At 46.7% G+C, this 20,041-nt stretch overlaps 1 protein-coding gene across 1 annotated transcript; it reads left to right on the forward strand.

Moving 5' to 3' along the window:
- The first annotated feature begins 612 nt into the window (after positions 1 to 612).
- Positions 613 to 16,976, forward strand: LOC132579923 (glutamine synthetase). Its single transcript, XM_060250467.1, has 6 exons — positions 613 to 807; positions 4,867 to 5,028; positions 9,611 to 9,757; positions 12,665 to 12,792; positions 13,553 to 13,752; positions 16,196 to 16,976. The coding sequence occupies exons 1-6, from the start codon at positions 642 to 644 to the stop codon at positions 16,542 to 16,544; spliced, it is 1,152 nt and encodes a 383-aa protein (XP_060106450.1). The 5' UTR covers positions 613 to 641; the 3' UTR covers positions 16,545 to 16,976.
- The last annotated feature ends 3,065 nt before the right edge of the window (positions 16,977 to 20,041 follow it).

A 20,041-nucleotide genomic window follows, 5' to 3' on the forward strand; every position in this document is an offset into this window, starting at 1 on the left:
CTGGCATCCCTATTTGGTCTGGGGAGAAAAGCAGGTCTGAAGCACCTTCATTAAGGCATTTAGGCCAATTTGGACTCTGCATCTTTTTCATCATTGTGGTTACGACAAATCCTCAGTCTAAATAGCAAAGTTTTGTGAGCAAAAATTCTACTTGGTGAGCAGCTGCATAAATTAGTTTGCTCTGGGGCCATTTTTCCTGAGCCAAGACAAAAATGTGTGAGCCGAAGGCTAAAAAAACTCAGCTTAGCGGGAAACACTGGTTATGATAACATATACATTTATTTTTTTAAAAAAATCCATTGTCCTTGCTATATCTGAGCTGCCTGTGTATGGAAAGAAAATAATTGGTCAGTCTAATTCAGATTTGTCCCCTCTAGCTGTCAGTGGCTCCAGAGACTCTTGGGTAAGATTTCTGTCCCACTACCTGCTAGCTAAGCTTTTTCTTCCCTGGAGATAGCAAAGACCAAAGCTGGTACCTTAAAGCTTCCATTTTGTATGCCGATCACTGCTCTTCCATATGTTGCAGCTGATAGCATTGGAAGCAGCTGGCTGAGCATGCAGGGCAAATTCCTGCTTTACGCAATGTTGGAATTAGAGGTTCTGACTCTGTTGTCTTCCTTCCCCACCTCCAGACCGTCACCATGTCTGTGTCGCACAGTTCTAAGCTGAACAAGGTGGTCCGAGACCAGTACATGAAGCTGCCCCAGGGAGACAAGGTGCTGGTCACCTACGTCTGGATCGACGGCAGTGGGGAAGGTGTTCGCTGTAAAACCAGAACCTTGAACCAGGAACCAAAATGCGTGGAAGGTAAGGCTGGGAGTGGCTTTCCCCCTCTTGGGTTGCCTCTTTGGACCTTGGGGGGGGGGGGGAGGAGTGACAGGTGGCAGTGAATGTGGTGGCAGTTCTCTACCAACGCTTGGCAAAATAGTGTGGCAGCCTGGCTAGCTTGCTGGGCATCCCATGCTCCAGAAAATGGAGAGCATGTGACAGGATGCTTTGTTGCCACGGACGAGTTTCCTTGCTTCAGGTGACAGGGTAATCTTTTTGCTTTTCTCTGAACATACCAAATGCTCCTTCAATAACGAGTTGCAGATTTAGGCTCACCTCTGTAGCTAGCGTGTGTTTGTGCGTGCGTGGGCATTTGTGTGCTACTGATCCTGCTTGTGTGGTGCCAGTTTGGTGTAGGGGTTAAGTGTGTGGACTCTTTATCTGGGAGAACCGGGTTTGATTCCCTCACTCCTTCACTTACACCTGCTGGAATGGCCTTGGGTTAGCCATAGCTCTCACAGGAGTTGTCCTTGAAAGGGCAGCTGCTGTGAGAGCCCTCTTAGCCCCACCCACCTGAGGGTGTCTGTTGTGGGGAAAGGAGATAAAGGAGATTGTAAGCCACTCTGATTCATAGAGAAGGGTAGGGTATAAATCTGCAGTCGTCTTCTTGTCTCCCAAGGGGTAGAGAGACTTCTGTTTAGGCTGCTGTACTGACTTTTGGAGCACCTGGGAGATGTGGTACAACAGTGAAGGCATTTCCCTCTACCCTTCAGCTCTGAGCTGTTGCCAAAATGCAGACATGTTGCACCCGCTAACAGTGAGCTGGCAGAGACATCTGTGACCTCCTGTGACCTCTGCTGAATGCTAAGACTCCCACATCTGTCTGTCTCTTGTAATAGTCATCATTGTACATTACAGAAAAGGTAGATTTAACAAAAGCAGGTCCCTGCTCCAAGGAGCTTACAATCTAAGTTTTGTCAGAGGGGACAGGAGAGAGAAAAATACAAACAAAACTGCTAAAAAATATACTAAATTTAAAATCTCTGCCTTTTCAGTACTGACATATTGGTCCAAAAGTCCGCCGGATCTTAAATTGCTGGAACGGGGGTGGGGAGGCCAAATAACAGAGGATGCCCACTGCCTCAGCCAAAGGCCTAAACAACCAGAAAACACCAGATATCTCCCCTGTATAATGAAAGCAATGTACTAAATGTATCTCCAACACATAAATAATACACACAAAACACTAGTATTACTTAGAGAAAAATTCAAAATGTTGTAACACACACACTGTTGCCAGTAAATACAATATCCAGAATAACATAAACCAAACCACCAAATTCCATTACAGTTCCAGGCTTCCAAGGAATATGTAAAGACTTCTACAACACTCAAAGGTGATATAAATATATTCTCCAACTGTGCATAAAGTAGGTTTTCAATGGAATTTGATCGTTATATTTCCCGTTTCGATTGTTAAGAGATGCACATATGAATAACTTAAGCCTTTACTCTGAAGCTCTCTAAATCATATGTCAGCTTCAAAAATATTTCCACGACTCAGTGGTACATACTTCCTGCTGGGCCAGTAGCTCTCAATCTCCATCCGTTTTTATATGGTTTCAGCTGAAGGCCTGGCAAAAGAAAACTGCATATCTGAGCCCCTCGAGTCTTTATGATCAGCAACCTTCTGGTGGTCCCAGGTCCAGAGATGTCCAATCTGCCTCGACCAGGGCCTTCTCGGCCCTGGCCCCTGCCTAGTGGAATGAGCTCACCTTGGAAATCTGGGTGCTGCAGGATGTGCCTCAGTTCTGCAGGGCCTGCAAAATAGAGCTCTTTCCGCCAAGCCTTCAGTTGAGGCAGTGGGCATCATGTTATTGAGCCTCCCCCTCCCTTGTTCCAGTGACAAGATCTAGTGGACTTTTGAATCGATAGGCCACTGCCAAAAAGGCAGAGATTTTAAGTTTAGTTTATTTTTAGCTGTTTTGTACTCTTAATCTATCTTAACTTTCAATTGTTCGTTTCTTTAATGGAACCTGCCCTCAGCCTGCTTTGTGGGAAGGGCAGGATAGAAGTTGAATAAAATAAACAAAATAAATGTGGTTTCTGTATGCCTCCTAACCTGGGCCTGCTACAACGGGGAGGGTGGGATACAAATCAAATAAACTAACTAAACTTCACTTCAGTAACTTGAACACAAATGGATACCATTATTCATGGCTGTTCTATTTTTCCTCCTCCTCTTCGCCTTTTTTTACACCTTGGTTTGTGCCTAACACACATGGGCCTGTCATGAGGACTAGAAACCTGCAGAGGCCTTGAATAGCTGGATAAACCGGCTGGCACCTGGCTGCCTGTTTTTGTTTTTCTTGCTTAGCCTTGCCCAATGGCTCTGGTAGCCTCACATTTCAGCTTGGGAAGTCTTAATTATAGTGGGGACGGGGCTGTGCCCTGGAGCATTGCCTGTTTACGCAAAACTGTGTCACAGTGCTTGTGAGTAACTGCACACCTTTTGGTCCTGACCAAAAGGGCACAGAGCTGGTGCAATGTAGGCCTGGCTTCAAGTGATTTTTTTGGGCCAACCATTCTCCTTTTCTGGCTAACCTACCTGACAGGTTGTTGTGAAGATAAAATGGATGGTAGAACCATGCCTGTTGTTCTGGGGAGGACGGGATAAAATGTGATGCATACAAAGCAGCACTGTATTTTTCCTTCTTGGCCCAGAACAATAGTGTGGTGTCTAAAAAGAGAACCAACATGAATTCTTACAGGGAAACGTCCCCTTGAGAAGAAGAAGAAGACTGCAGATTTTATACCCCACCCTTCTCTCTGAATCAGAGACTCAGAGCACTTACAATGTCCCATATCTTCTCCCCCTCACAACAGACACCCTGTGAGGTGGGTGGGGCTGAGAGGGCTCTCACAGCAGTTGCCCTTTCAAAGACAACTTCTAAGATAGCTATGGCTAACCCAAGGCCATTCCAGCAGGTGCAAGTGGAGGAGTGGGGAGTTTAACTTGGTTCTCCCAGATAAGAGTCCGCACACTTAACCACTACACCAAACTGGCTCTCTGTTGAGGTGAAGGATCCTTACTAACCTGACATTGGCTATGGAGAAGACCACACCAATGGCTCTGAACTGGAAAGTGTGGCTCAGACAGAGCAGCACATGATAGTTTGCTGTGATGTGATATGATATGGGACTTTTTTTTTTTTGTAGCAGGAACTCCTTTGCATATTAGGCCACAAACCCCCAGTGTAGCCAATCCTCTTGGAGCTTACAGTAAGCCCTGAACTAAGAGTCCTGTAAGCTCTTGGAGGATTAGCTACATCAGGGGGTGTGGCCTAGTATGCAAAGGAGTTCCTGCTACAAAAAAGCCCTAGATGTGAACAAGTCTGGAGGCATCCTTGGGCTCATGCACTCTCTTCTTGCCCAGTTTGACACTGAAGACTTCTGCATTCCTGCCAAGCTGTAGCCTGCAGTTGCGTCCGAAACAAGCTATGTTGTTTTCTCCTCCCCACAATCCAGAATTCTGGCTGAATCCTGGTTTGTAGGGATGAGAACAAGTATTAGAGGGGGGGAGCAGAGGGAAGATGAATTCTTTGGGCTCATTCCTATTGCATTCAACTATAGTTTGGTATTATGCCTGCACTATGCCATAGGGACTGCATTCAGACTTGCAATGAATTGTGTTTTCTGCAACAAACTCATTGCACTACCAGGTTTTATGTGCTACCCCCACATATTGTCATATTGCTGTGTCTTTGCTTCCAATTAGGAAGGTGGTTGTTGACTCTGGCCAAAACAAGGACAGTGCTACTGAATGAACGGTAGTTTGTGGATTTTGGTGTTGCAGTGAGCCACAATTTGTGTCCAGCGGTTAACCAACCAGCTGCAGATCCTAGTTTTGAAATCCTGTTCTGATGCCAGCCAGCAGGCTATAGTTTGCTGGATCTTGCAACTCACTACGTGTGGTCAAACAGTGGTTTGTGAAAGACAGCAGCTGAATGCAGCTGGACTCCTTCAGGATCCAGTCTTTTAACCTCTTGGGATTCTGTTAAGGATTCTGAAGATCTTCTCTTTTCAACCCTCTTGTAGATGTGCCGGAATGGAATTTCGACGGATCCAGCACAGACCAAGCGGAAGGCTCCAACAGCGACATGTTCCTGATACCCGTCAGAATGTTCCGCGACCCCTTTTGTCTCGACCCCAACAAGCTTGTCTTGTGCGAAGTCCTGAAGTACAATCGGAAACATGCAGGTGGGGCTTCTTGATGGTTTCCCCTGCCCCTGTTCTGTCTTCCCCATTCTGTGATTCAAGCTTTTCTGGCCCCTGGAAGGAGGTTGAGGACAGGTGGCTTGAATGCCTCATTCAAATAGGAAATCCTCTTGCCTGCGGTTGCTGAAAGGCCACTCTACCTAAAGGGACCAGGGCCTGTTGCATTAAAGAGATAGCCTTCTGCAGGCTCCTTGACTTTAGATGAGTCTGCTTTCTTTGGAGCCAGATCATGGGTCCATCCAGCTCATCAGTGTCTGCTTCCACTGGCAGTGGCTCTAAAGAGTACTAGGCAGAGAAGCATCTTTCCTGACACCTGTTCCTTGGATCCCTTTAACTGCAAGTGCCAGATTGAACCATCAAAGTGCAGAGTACATGCGCATGGAGTGGCATTCCTCTCCCCACCAAAAATCATTGGGCAAAACCATGTGTAGATATACATGTATAATATGTGTGAAGCAGCCTTCTACCAAGTCAGACTACTAGTCAGTTCAGCTGCATAGCATCTGTGCTGAGAGGTGGTAGGTTTCCAAGGTCAGTGACCCCTACTCTCTGAGATCCTTTAACTGGAGATGGCAGAAATTGAATCTGGCCTCTTCTGCATGCAAAAAAAATGCCTGAACCATGTTCCTTCCGTTGGAGACTGTTTTGTGAGGATTGCAAATACTCTTCAAGAGTTGAGTGCTGGACCTTCATACAGGTGGTGCTCAGCCAGTAAGTGAAATTAGTGCTGGATTGAAAGCATCTTGAAGTAGGAGGAAGAGTATTAGATTGTCTTTATTATAGTCAAGAGCTCCGTGGTGCAGAGTGTTAAAGCTGCAGTACTGCAGTCCTAAGCTCTGCTCATGACCTGAGTTCGATCCCTGGTGGAAGCTGGGTTTTTAGGTAGCCGGCTCGAGGTTGACTCAGCCTTCCATCTTTCCGAGGTTGGTAAAATGAGTACCCAGCTTGCTGGGGGGAAAGTGTAGATGACTGGGGATGGCAATGGCAAACCACCCCGTAAAAAGTCTGCTGTGAAAACTTTGTGAAAGCAACATCACCCCAGAGTGGGAAACGCCTGGTGCTTGCACAGGGGACCTTTCCTTTCCTTTATAGTCAAACTGCAAGTTGAGAGTTGAGTCTCAAGCCCTCATGAACTTTATATTCCCATTACACGCCTCAAGAGTCCTTTCATAGATTGCTCATTGCACCAATCTGGGGAAGAATGAAGGTCTAAAGGGTCAAATCCCACCCCCATACATTTTCCCCACTCTTCTGCTCCCAGCAAGTTGACTGAAACCCATAAAGCCAGTGGTGTTCTTCTCCTTCCCTTTGGAGGCCCTCTGCAAAGTGCTTTACTTGGCTCAATTGGCTAGAAAGGCAGAAGCGCAGGCAGTGAGCCAAGTGGCCTGGGCAGCTTTTGGTTTGTGAGCCCCTAGTTGCTGACTAGCTTCTTGGACTGAAGCCTGATTAGCAGTTTATGCGCATCTCTATCACTTTGTCTTTGTGCCAGACTTTTTCCAAATGCAGCTGTGGCTTGGAACTTTGTTCATAAACACGCCAGCTGGTGTCATGCTGTTGAATACAAGGATTGTAAATTGTGTGTAAGACTGCAAACTAGAAAGGCCCTGGTTCAGATTTAATCTCTGCTGTGCTGTTGCTCAGTGGTCTTGAATAAGTTAAAGGCTCTTAGCCTTGCCCCCTCTCTGTTGCAAAATAAGGAGCCTAATATTTTCCAGGGCTATTTCCGTGATCACGTATCTTGAGCAAGGAGAACCACTGTACAGTTCCAAGGTTGTGGAATCTCCCTCAGCCTCTGTATCTGTCAGGTGTTCATGAAATCCCTTGGGCTCATGCTCTTGGATCTTTGTATAAGTGTTGGATATTCTTACCCACCCTATACTCTGAATCTCAGAGTGGTCACAATCTCCTTTACCTTCTCCCCTCCACAACAGACACTGTGTGAGGTAGGTGGGCTGAGAGGGCTCTCACAGAAGCTGCCCTTTCAAGGACAACTCTGAGATAGCTGTGGCTGACCCAAGGCCATTCCAGCAGGTGCATGTGGAGGAGTGGGGAATCAAACCCAGTTCTCCCAGATAAGAGTCTGCGCACAACCACTACACCAAACGGGCTCTTGCAGAAAGAATATGATTGCTTCACAAAAACTACAAGAGAAGGGTAAACTGGGAAGAAAATAACAGACACAACTCCTACATATTTACAGTCAGAGAACAAAACTAGGAATGGCTTCTCTTCTCCAAACTTAGACAAAGAGGAGAAGAGAACCATAAAATGCAGAATAGCCAATACATTGATTTCCAGTCACAACACTCAGTTCTAGGTGATTTAACTAAGATCTTCTATGAACATTCACGGGTTTTCTCTCTAGCTACAGTAAACACATGTGACTTCCTGTTGACTAACAAAGTTAACTATATTTACTGAAGTGTTGCTAACTTGCTAATTCCAACAAATAGTGTTAAGTTTAAATACATTCATATCTGATTTATTTGTTTTGAGACCGGAGGCTCCTCCTTGATCAGTGTGATGTGAAGCTTAGAATGTTGGGACTGGGCTCTGGGAATCCTGGATTCAAATTCTCATTCAACCAGGAAGCTCACTTGATTCAGGCACTTGATTCTCATTCTTGCTTTCTCAGCCTGGTCTACATGACAGTGTGGTCGTGAGGAGAAATTAGCTGACTCTTGCATAGGCTATCCTGAGCTCTTGGGAAGAAAGGCACAATAAAAACACTGTGAAAGAATAGCTCTGCTATGTTTCTGTGTGCGCTTTGTTTTCTCAAAAGCGCACTCTGGAATAGGAGTCCAGTATCCCACACATACCTTTTTTCCAGACATTAAAAATAGCTTTGAATAAGACCAACTTCCAAGAGCCCCATGGCACAGAGTGGCAAAGCTGCAGTACTGCAGTCCTAAGCTCTGCTCACAACCTGAGTTCGATCCCGGCTGAAGCTGGGTTCAGGTAGCCAGCTCGAGGTTGACTCAGCCTTCCATCCTTCCGAGGTCGGTAAAATGAGTACCCAGCTTGCTGGGGGGAAAGTGTAGATGACTGGGGAAAGCAATGGCAAACCACCCCGTAAAAAGTCTGCCATGAAAACACTGTGAAAGCAACATCACCCCAGAGTCGGAAGTGACTGGTGCTTGCACAGGGGACGATCTTTTTTTAAGGAGCCTTAAAGTGAGCAAGTTCTTCAGTTACTTTTCAGAAACACCTTTGTTTTCAAAGTGGGCTTGTTACTAGCTCTGTGCAAGTGAAACTTTAAAGAGAGAAAAAAACTTTCTGCAAGGATATAAAAAACAGAAGTCCTGAGGACTTGTGACTGACTTAACAGTTCCTGCAAATTCATAGACACTGGGGGCAGGTATGCTTGTTGTCTACCCCTTCTCCCCACACTCATTCTGTCATATTCCAGCATAGCCCCAAAAGGGAACAAGAAGTGGTTCTATACAGGCAAGAACAGGCTAGTGCAAAGTGGCTATGCTTAAAGGAGAATCACCAAAATAGAAAGCCAGTTAAAACCACCCCGAATAGTGTCCTTGACCTCTTCCCTCTAGCACTCTGCCTGGGGAGTTTGTTGCCAGAAGACCTAAATCTGCCATGAGAAAATAGTTGTCTCAACAGTGCCTAAATATATAAGAACACCACAGCTATTTCTGGATTGGGGTGCCACCACCCTAAAGGCCTAGTCACCATCCTTCTATCCTGACCCTCAAAGAAGCAGGGCCTTAGACCCTTTAACGAATGGTATAGCCCAGGGATGGCCAGACGTATTTAACATAAGAGGAACATACAATAAATGTTAGATGTCTGAGAGCCACAAGACATGAATGTCAGATGTTTGAGAGAAGGAAAGAAGGCAAATAGATGGAGGAGAGGTGGAAAGAAAGCAACTTTAATTTTAATGAATTCATCAAGCCACCGGCAGGCTTGGCTTGGAGATGTGATTTAAAGAGACAAATGCCTTCTCCAGGCTGGCTGATGGGGTGGTGGTGGGGCTTTGAGAGCCCCACAGTATGTGTGAAAGAGCCACATATAGTTCTTGAGCCACAGTTTGGTCACCCCTGGTATAGCCCAGTCTTGTCAGATCTTGGAAGTTAAACAGGGTCAGCCCTGGTTTGTACTTTGATGGGAGACCTCCAAGGGAGACTCCAGAGGAAGGCAATGGAAAACTACCTCAGCTTCTTGCTTGCCTTGGAAGACCCTTGCTTGGGTCACCATAGGCTGGCTCCGACTTGGTGGCATTTTACCCACACACAAGCTCATAGGGTGGGTTGTCCTTGCCAAAAAGAAAAGATGCACCCATATCGATTATATCCGGGGTGGAATCCTAGCAGGAGCTCCTTTGCATATTAGGCCACACACCCCTGATGTAGCCAATCCTCCAAGAGCTTACAAAAAAGAGCCTTGTAAGCTCTTGGAGGATTGGCTACATCAGGGGGTGCAAAGGAGCTCCTGCTAGAATTCCCTGACTATATCCCTTCACAGGTAGCCTCAGGAGTGGGGCAGAGGATCATTCTGTCCTCTTCTTTGAGCTCACCTTCTCTCTTTGAAACCCTCTTCTCTGCAGAGACCAATTTGAGGCACACTTGTAAGAAGATCATGGACATGGTGCAGGACACCCACCCCTGGTTTGGAATGGAGCAGGAGTACACCTTGCTGGGCATCAACGGCCATCCTTATGGTTGGCCTGAGAATGGCTTTCCGGGACCACAAGGTAAGAGCGAGGCTTTCCACCTAAAGAAATATATGAACTGCTGTTGTGTGCACATTGAATCAGACCCTTGGTCCATCAAGGTCAGTACTGTCTACTCAGACTGGCAGCAGCTCTCAATGGTCTCAAGCAGAGGTCTTTCTCATCACCCACTTTCTGGTCCTTTTGAGGTTCCAGGGATTAGACATGGGACCTGCTGTGTGCAAAGCAAATGCTCTACCACTGAGCCAGGGAACATCCCCTGCGCAGCTGGCTATCCTGAGAGCCGCTGACTAAAGTTTTAATGAAAAGTTTCTAGTCCTTATGATGGGGCAGGTTATCTTGCAAGTGATTGCTGAAATCTTGGGAGCCAAAGTCCACAAACTTTTAAATGACACTTGCGCTGAGGTAACTTTAATGGTGGCTAGATTTCTCCAACAGGCCATGGCAATACGACAGAGAATGGTTCTGGAATGACCACGTTTTATTTGTTTTAATTATTTAATTTGGCTAAACTCGACTCATATATTTTACTAATTTTATGTATTTTAGCTCCCCATGTACTCTATAATCTAGGATTTTATATTATTTATATTGCTATTTTACTGCTAAATCTGTTTTATGCCAATAAAGGCTTGCTATTTGCTATTTGCAAAGGGCTTCTTGCGGAATGGGCAGTAGGCTGCCAATCATTTGCGAAGCTCCTGGATCCAAACTGTGGCGGTTGCACAGGCTCAGCCAACCCAGGGCAGTGCGTTGAACTCCCAGGATCTGGGTTGTCTTGTGCAGAATTCTGAATAGCTCTCATTCAGTTGTCTTAAGCGCTGATTCAAATATCATGCCGAATGTTGATTTGACTAATGCCTGGGGGGTTGTGCACACTCTTTTGCTAAGAGCCGAAAGTCATGGCTTGAGGGGAGAGCACCACCTTCAAATGCAGGTTCCCTCCCCAAGATAAGGATCTTGGCTTGCCGGCCTCAGATCGGCTGCCAGTTGGGGGAGACGGTGCTGTAGTAGCTGGACCAGGGGGCTCACGTCATACATGAGGCTTCTTTGGATGTTTACCATTGCTGGGAAAACCTCCTTGAAACCGTGTGCCTGTTTGGTGTGAGCCTAGGAAGAAATTAGTTCTAGCTTGGTAAAACACAGCCACTTCCTCCTCTCCCTTTTGCAAGTTGGAACAAAGTCTTGGGTTGCCCTCTGTGCTGGGTTGGGCGCTTGCAAAAGGAAGTTCTAGCTGGGAGCACCAGCTGGCCCTTCCGATGATTCTGTCTCACCAAAAGGCATGCTGGAAAGCTTCACTGGCAGCAGAGAAGCTTTGCAGGAGAGCTTTTCCTCAGTGCTTTAATATTCTGGCACTGTGCTGTCTCCAGCTCTGCATTTGTGCACTCCAGCAAGCTGTGTTAGAGGATCTGAGCGTTGCACAAAAGCTTCCCGTAAAAGTCTGGTTTGCTTGCGAAACCTTTGTTTTGGAAATGATTCATCTGGTTTAAGAACAGCTGACGATGCCTCCGAAGCAAATGGGTCTTTCCAGCTGGGCTTCCTCAAAAACCAAAGCAGGGGGGGTATGGATGGGGGGCAAAAGCATGAGACTAAAATTTTAAATCTTCCCTTCTTTCTTAATCACTGTCTACTTCAGACATGGGCATAAAAAGAGGAGGAAGAAGATTCTGGTCTAAGGAGTAAAAAGTAGCAGCCGATCTCAGGCCACCAAAATGTTTTGGAGCTACTTAATACACAAGGCAGTTGTCACAGAGCCAGGTGAAAGGTCCCTGCCCCAAGAAGCTTGCAGATGATAAGTTATTGCAAGGGAGACTACAGAAGGAGAGAAGTTGGGCTGTAGACGAAGAAAGAACAGGCATTCATTGCAAGGCACACATGCTTAGATTCTGTTTCTATAAGAGGATGAGGGCTAGGAGGTTCTGCTGAAGCAAAAATGGGTTTTAAAGAAGGACTATGAAGAAATTGAGAGCCTCATTTAAGCCAGATCTTTTCCCCACACGATCAGTTCCTGATGGCTGCTCCAGAAAATCCTCCCACAGAGTTGGAGAGTGGGAAAGTGGGGCAGCTCCAGGCAGCAGAAAGTATCCTATGAGCCAGGTCCCCCCATTTCGGGGCTTACCCCTCTGAGGCTATGAAGGCTCACCAAAAGAGGGAGGGAATATATAAATATATTTCATACCCCAACAGGGATCTAAAGCAGCTTACAATATCCTCCTCTCCTCCTGTATGTGATCCTCACAACAACCCTGTGAGGTTAGGCTGACAGTGTGCAGCTGGCTCAAGGTCACCTAGCAGAGCCTGTGTGGTGCAGAGGGTTAAGAGCAACGGACTCTAATCTGGAGAGCTGGGTTTGATTCCTTACTCCTCCACTTGCAGCCAGCTGGATGACCTTGGATCAGTCACAGTTCTCTCAGAGCTCTCTCAGCACCACTTACCTCACAGGCAATACTCCCTCTAAGCTGTGGAGACTTGTGAGCAAAAATTCTGCTTTGTGAGCTACTGGCATTAAAGTTGTGACCTACTGCATAATTTAGTTTGCTCTGGGCTAAGACAAAAATGTGCGAACTGGAGGCTAAAAAACTGAGCTAGCTCACACTAACTCAGCTTAGAGGGAACACTACTCACAGGCTGTCTGTTGTGAGGAGAAGAAGGGAAGGTGATCGTAAGCCGCTCTGAGACTCCTTCGGGTAGTGAAAAGCAGGATATAAAAACCAACTCTTCTTTTGCTTCTTCAGTTGTCCATGGCAGAGTGGGGATTTGAACCAGGGTCTTCAAGAGCCTAGTCTGACACTCTTAACTACTTTTGGAAATTGAAACTGTAGATGTTCTGCCATCCCTGTAGCTAGTACTGCAGTAAATGTGAAGGATGTTAAGGCCTCGCCAGCCTATGCCAAACTCTCTGTTTATACACCATACAATCTGTTCCAGGACCCTATTATTGTGGAGTTGGTGCAGACAAAGTCTACGGGCGTGACATTGTTGAATCCCACTACAAGGCCTGTCTCTACGCTGGCGTGAAGATCTGTGGCACCAATGCCGAAGTCATGCCCTCCCAGGTATTTGTTTATGATGGGGAGAATGTCTCCTGGGGGGTGGGGGCTTCCACAAGCTACCCAAGTAGAAGGAAGCAGTGGATATTTTTCAGCTGCTGATATTGGTGGGAGAACCAGAGGACAGATGCATGGAAGATTGGGGCCAGACGTGGCTTGGGTCCCCCTAGTTGGCAACTCCTGCTCTGGTTTCTTGCTTTCCTAGTTTCTGATTTTACCAGTCCTCTCTTCCATAATATAATCTTCTGGACATACGTAGTCAAAATTTGGTAGCAAGTAGAAACTCCCTTGACATAAGCTTTCCCAGGAAATTTGCTCATTGTGTAAACATCAGTGACTTTGTGCAGAAACTTGTCATCAGCTGATTGGATCCCAGTGATCAGTTTGGCCACTCCTGCTCTGAGCTATAGCTATACTGAATCACTTCTGCACTTAAAAATATCTGATAAATGTTTTACTGAATTGGCTGTTGGGATTTCTGCTGTACCTTCCCTGACTTCCAGATTTTGTGCTGGTGATCCAGAATGGAATTGCTGTTTTTCTTGGCAGTTCCTCCTCTCAACTTGGAGGTTTTCCCACTTTTTTTGTGGTGGAGGCTTTATTTCTTTCCAGTACTGAGCCTCATGAAGAACAGAATTTAGCCTACAGTTGCTGAAAATCTACAACCACAGAGGCTAGTTAACCTGAGCTTAAAATTTTAAAAAATGCTCTATCAAAACACTGTAACGTCAGCAGAGTCTCTTTCCTTCCTTTTTCCTTCCTCTAGTGGGAATTCCAAGTGGGGCCATGTGAAGGGATTGAGATGGGTGACCACTTGTGGATGGCGAGGTTCATTTTGCATCGGGTGTGCGAAGACTTCGGGGTTGTGGCTACCTTGGATCCCAAGCCAATGACTGGTAACTGGAACGGTGCTGGTTGCCACACCAATTACAGCACAGAAGACATGAGACGCGAAGGAGGACTCAAGTGAGTGGCCTTTCTCGCCTCTGCTCATTCACTTACCTTGTGGAATTGTTTAGGGTCTGCAGGCTGAACTAAGAAAGCAGAGGCCTTTCTGAATCTACACCAATGGTGGCCATTGCTGATCAGCTGCTTTGGGTTTACTAAATTAGTCGGCTTACATGCTATATCAGGGGTGGCCAAACTTGCTTATTGTAAGAGTCACATAGAGTAAGTGTCAGATGTTTGAGAGCCAGAAAGAAGGAAAGGTGGAAAGAAAGCAAATAGATGAGGGGAGGGAGAGGTGGGAAGAAAGCAACTTTAACTTTAAATACATTCTCTGAGCTGCCAGCTGGCTTGGCAAAGTACAGGGCTGTTTTTGAGCAGGAACGCATTTCCAGCTGGGTTGGTGTTAGCGGGTATGGCCTAATATGCAAATAAGTTCCTGCTGAGCTTTTCTTACAAACCCCCCTGTAAAGCAATGGTGACATCAGGGGGTGTGGCCTAATAGGCAAATGAGTTCATGCTGGGTTTTTTCTACCAAAAAAGCCCTGGAGAAGTGATTTAAAGAGACAAATACCTTATCCAAGCCAGCCGACAGGGTGGTGGGGACTTCGAGAACCACACAATATGTGTGAAAGAGCACATGTGGCTCTCGAGCCACAGTTTGGCCACTCCTGTGCTATATGATGGTGACTGTGGAGTAACTTGCACGTGTGAATTGTGGATTAATGGTTCCTGAACTAATATCCTTCTCTTGCATGGGGGCAAAGTGATCTCCCCTCCAAGAACCAAGCAGTTCTACTCCTTCTTGGTGCAAGCAATGCTGGGCTTTCCCAGGTCTCTCATATTTCCACGCTGCTGGGTGCCCTGAAATGTCTCCATGAAAAGAGTACTGCATTTGAGTCTTCTTCTTGTAAGGGGGTTTTTGCTCAGGGCTTTTTTTATAGCAGGAACTCCTTTGCATATTAGGCCACACCTAATGTAGCCAAACCTCCAAGAGCTTACAGGGCCTAATGTAAGCTCCAGGAAGATTGGCTACATCGGGGTGTGTGGCCTAATATGCAAAGGAGCTCCTGCTACAAAAAACCCTGGTTTTGCCCCACCTTCCTCAGCACAGACTCAAGGCAACTCTGCTGCCATCTGGCATCATGCAAGTCCCGTTAGGCTTCAGCCATCAATTTTCACGTTGATGGGTGTTCATTCAAATGTGATTCTCTTGCAACCGAGGCAGCTTCTGTTTGGACTGAGGTCCATGATGTTTTTTGGTGTAACCACATCTGGCCCTTTCCTTCATCATGGAACCCAACCTGGAGGTCCTGGGGGACTTGACCCAGACCAGCTGTAGCTGCAGAAAGATTGCCATGTCATGTGCCTTTTAGTCATACCCGTGGAACCAGTATAAAAGGTTTGCAGCAATTAACCCGCAATTATGTGTGAACCAGGAGCCCCGTGACTCAGAGTGGTAAAGCTGCAGTACTGCAGTCCAAGCTCTACACACGAGTTCAGTCTTGGCAGAAACTGGGTTCAGGTAGCCAGCTCAAGGTTGACTGAGCTTTCCATCCTTCTGAGGTTGGTAAAATGAGTACCCAGCTTGCCGGGGGTAAAGTGTAGAGGACTGGGGAAGGCAATAGCAAACCATCCCACTGAAAGTCTGCCAATAAAACGTCGTGATGTGACATCACCCCATGGGTCGGTAATGGCTTGGTGCTTGCACAGGGGACTACCTTTTTTACCTACTATGTTTGAAACCCCCCCCCCCCCCCCATTCGTCTAGATTCACACAGGCATGCACAATGCTTGATCAGTCCACAGGGTGAATGGCAGCTGAATATGTGGGCTCAGCTGCATTGTGAAGCATTCTTTTCCAAAGTATCTGAGAACTCTGCTTGTAGTTGTCTTTGCAAGGTCTGTTCATACATGAGTTTCAATGTCCAGGAGTGATGTGCCTCAATTTATGGTTATGGAGAGATCAACCAGTCATTGATTAGCATAGCTAGCTTCAAGAGGGGATTGGATGAACATATATAGCAGAGGTCCATTAGTGGCTATTAGCCACAGCCTATTGTTGGAACTCTGTCTGGGGTGTGATGCTCTGTATTCTTAGTGCTTGGGAGTGGCAACAGTGGGAGGGCTCCTAGTGTCCTGGCCCCACTAATGGTCCTTCTGATGGTGCCTGTTTTTGTTTTGTATTTTGCCACTGTGTGACATAGTGTGTTGGATTGGATGGGCCATAGGCCTGATCAAACATGGCTTCTCTTATGCTCTTATGATTATTAAGCCTTTCAGAGTGGGCGAAGTGGACCATACTGTGTTCATGCATTTGCTCACTTCCTGAATGGGGATATGACTTTTGGTCCAACCTCTCCACTACAAAGCAAATTGATGGTCCCCTTCTTTCTCCCTCTAAGGCTAGATTGAAATGGTGACCCATCAGCCATATTTCCCTGCTCTTTTTTGTTGTTGTTAGGTTTATCGAAGCTGCGATTGAGAAGCTGGGCAAACGGCACGACTACCACATCTGCGTTTATGACCCCCGAGGAGGCCAGGACAATTCCCGGAGACTGACGGGCCACCACGAGACCTCCAACATCTTTGAGTTCTCGGCAGGCGTGGCCAACCGAGGGGCCAGCATCCGGATTCCCCGCCAAGTAGGCCAGGATGGGTTTGGCTACTTTGAAGACCGCCGGCCGGCTGCCAACTGTGATCCATATGCAGTCACGGAAGCCATTGTGAGGACCACGCTCCTTAATGAAACAGGCGTTGAAATAAAAGACTATGAGGGACAGTTGAGACCAGAACGTGGCGACAAAGCCTGATGAGCTTTTTCTTCCTTCCTCTCTGCGGTTTCCTAAAATGTGTGCCCTGGCCAGTTAGTAAATTTCTCTGCCGTCTTCAGAACCTTCCTTCTGGTATTGTGACGTGTTGACTTAGAAATATAGATCTCTATATTTTTAGGAGAGAGAAATTATTTTCCTAGCAGATATCACCAGTTTCTATTCTCGTTTTTTTATAAAAAAAAGATTGTAATGTGGGGAGGGGGGGATTTTAAAGAAACTTTTTAAACAAGTGAATTTATACTTTGGTTTGGAGGACAAAACAAATTTGAATCTTGTACAAATGCAAGGCCGCTTCAGGGTGCCGAAGAACCTGTTTCCGCCCTCCCCTTCCCTTTCTGTCTCCCTGTCTCTCTTGCAAGGAAACAATAAAGTGATGGTCTTGGCTGCTTGTCAGCCAATGTTGAAATAAAATAACTTTCCATTTCTATCTACCCATCCTTGAACTAAATCCTTTGGGACACAGAGCCTCTGCTGCTTTATGGAGATAACTGTTGGCATTTTAAGCAAGCTGTGGGAGGTGGAGATTTTCCTAGTGGGAATGAGCCAGATAACCTTGAGAGGAAGTGAGAGAGAACCTCTCCTTAAAGAGAACTGGTCCTTTAGTGGCCATTAGCCATGAAGGCTGTATAGAACCTCCAGAGATGGATTGAAACTGAATATGGATACCAGTTTGAGGGAAGGCAGGGCTCTTTTTTTGTAGCAAGAACTCCTTTGTATATTAGGCCACACATCCCTGATGTCGCCAATCCTCCAAGAGCTTACAGGGCTCTTCTTTGGTGTTTGGTGTAGTGGTTAAGTGGGCGGACTTATCTGGAAGAACAGGGTTTGATTCCCCACTCCTCCACTTGCAGCTGCTGGAATGGCCTTGGGTCAGCCATAGCTTTCACAGGAGTTGTCCTAGAAAAAGCAGCTGTTGTAAAAAGCTCTCTCAGCCCCACCTACCTCACAGGGTGTCTGTTGTGGGGGGGGGGGGGCGGTGGGAAGGTAGAGGAGATTGTGACCACTCTGAGTATAGGGTGGGATATAAATCCAATATCTTATCTTATAGGGCCTACTGTAAACTCTTGAAGGATTGGCTAGATCATGGGTGTGTGGCCTAATAGGCAAAGGCGTTCCTGCTACCAAAAAAGCCTTGGGGGAGGGGATAGCCATGGGGAGGCTTTGTGGCTATCCAGCTAGGCACTGTGCAGAACATGATGCTGCACTAAATTGGTTGGATCCAGCAAATATGTTTCTTAGTTGTCCTATCCTGTGGGAGCTGCCCACCACTGTGTTTCCTCAACTGGCCTTGGACACTTTGGTGTTAAAGGCAAAAAAAGTAGATAAGAGCTGCCTTCTGTCTCCTGGGGTTTGCCTGAAGAAACTGCCTGAGGACCCATGTCCTCTCACTCATTCTGCCATCTTGAATAGCTCCCCATATCTTACCCCTTGAAACCGTTGTGTCTGAGCATTGCTTCCCCTGACTTGCTCTTGGGAAATTGCAACAAGAGAGTTGACACACAGATGTAGGCTCTGCATCCCTAATGCCTGTCCAAATAGGAATGTTTGGTGGTATGGTTAACTGCGTGGACTCTTATCTGGGAGAACTGGGTTTGATTCCCCACTCCTCCACTTGCAGCTGCTGGAATGGCCTTCGGTCAGCCATACCTATCACAGGAGTTGTCCTTAAAAGGGCAGGGCCCTGTGGAAGGTTCCCGCCTCCATGGGTTTGATTCCCCACGCCTCCACTTACAGCTGCTGGAATGGCCTTGGGTTAGCCCTAGCTATTGCAAGAGTTGTCCTTGAAAGGGCAGCTGCTGTGAGAGCCCTCTCAGCCTCACCCACCTCACAGGGTGTCTCTTGGGGAAGGAAGATATAAGAGATTGTAAGCCTCTCTGATTCAGAGAGAATGGCGGGGTATAAATCTGAAGTCATCATCGTCTTAAAATCATGTTGAGTAGAGATTTGAGCTGAGCTTCCTAGCTGGGTTGCTGCCTAAAGATGACTGTTCCAAGCAGTGGCTCCCTCTAGAGGACTGGAACAGCTACTTTTAATGTATTTGATAGGTTTGTATCCTGCTTTCTCCTCAGATTCAGGGTAGTTAGCAAAAGTGTAAGGGCAAAAAAACATTGCAAGTGTCCTTCACCTTTCTGAAGGTGGAACTCCGGCATTCTGTTGTTCTAGTCCAAGGAAAGGAGTGCAGCTGTCTGAAAAACCACACCCAATTAGTAGCCAATGAAGTCTTGGCTGCCTTATCCATGAATGGGTGTAAGGCAGCCAAGACCTTGTTCCGAACTGGGTGTAGCTGACGGTACTGGACTAGGTGCCTGGCTCGCTTTGTTTATCTCCAGACGGTATTTCCTTGTGGCCATAAGCCAGCTGAGCTGACTTCTTGCAAAAGAGGCTTTGAAAAAACAAGGACCTTGCAAGTACTCAAGCTGGGAAATTTTGCAAAATGCTTTTTTCTTCCCTCCCCCCTTCCCCCAGGTGCCTTGAATGATTCCCTTGGCAGTGAGGACATGGAATGAACACTTTGGTATGTCTTTTATTGAATCAGGCCCTTGGTCCATCCAGGTCAGTATTTGTCTACTAAGACTGGCAGCGCCAGTTCGGTGTAGTGGTTAAGAGAATGGACTGCATGTGAAGAAGTGGATTCCCCATTCCACGTGCAGCTGCTGGTGTGACCTTTGGTCAGTCATAAGTTCTCTCAAGAACAGTTCTTGAAAAAAGTTCTCTCAGCCCCACGCACCCCAAAGAGTGTCTGTTGCAAGGAGGGGAAGAGAAAGGAGATTGTAAACCACTCTGAGTGAAGGGCAGAGTATAAATCCAATCTCCTATTCTTATTATTCTTTCTAGGGTCTCAGGCAGAGGTCTTTTCCTACTGTGTGACCCCTTTAACTGGAGATGGAATCTGAGCCATGGCCATTCCCCCAGATGAGAATAGCTCCACCAGCATTTTGGCAGAATGATAACTTGGTTGGACTTGATGGCTTGGCTTTAGAGGGGGGCACAAACTGGAGCAGCTGTTGCCCTCTTAATTAACATCCTGCTCTTCTGTGCTTATCCCCAATTAGAGCAGAGGCTGTATAAGTTGAAACCTTTTGACTAGTCGCTCTGCAGCAGGGACAACAAGGCATCTCTTCCTCAAGCCTGTGGGATGGGACCTACACGGGGTGAGAGTTCGCCAAAGGGGAGCCCAGGCCCGTTTCCATCCTTGGAGGTGGCCAATGCACACAGAGGGTGCAGAACCCCAGCTCATCTTCACTTCCTTACAATGCAAATAAACAACATGAGGTTGCTTTGCCAGAGACGTGGGATAGTCACCCACCAGTAGGAGGGGAGAGAGGCCAGCGTGCTGAAGCTGACCGAAGCACTGCAAGGGTATAGCAGCTCTTGTTATCTGCCGTGGTTCTGCAGGAGAGCCAACAAAATGCAGAACTTCTGCAGGAGAGCAGTCATAGACAGAACTGCTGTCTGAACTAACGCCAATAAAAATT

This window comes from Heteronotia binoei, chromosome 12 (assembly GCF_032191835.1).
Source record: "Heteronotia binoei isolate CCM8104 ecotype False Entrance Well chromosome 12, APGP_CSIRO_Hbin_v1, whole genome shotgun sequence".
Classification (NCBI taxonomy): Eukaryota; Metazoa; Chordata; class Lepidosauria; order Squamata; family Gekkonidae; genus Heteronotia; species Heteronotia binoei.

Excerpts from the sequence above, each read along its gene's own strand:
- LOC132579923 (XM_060250467.1), top strand. The coding sequence starts at position 642 with ATGTCTGTGTCGCACAGTTCTAAGCTGAACAAGGTGGTCCGAGACCAG. Across the intron at positions 5,029-9,610 it reads GTACAATCGGAAACATGCAG|AGACCAATTTGAGGCACACT; the intron begins GTGGGGCTTCTT and ends TCTTCTCTGCAG. Across the intron at positions 13,753-16,195 it reads AGACGCGAAGGAGGACTCAA|GTTTATCGAAGCTGCGATTG; the intron begins GTGAGTGGCCTT and ends TGTTGTTGTTAG.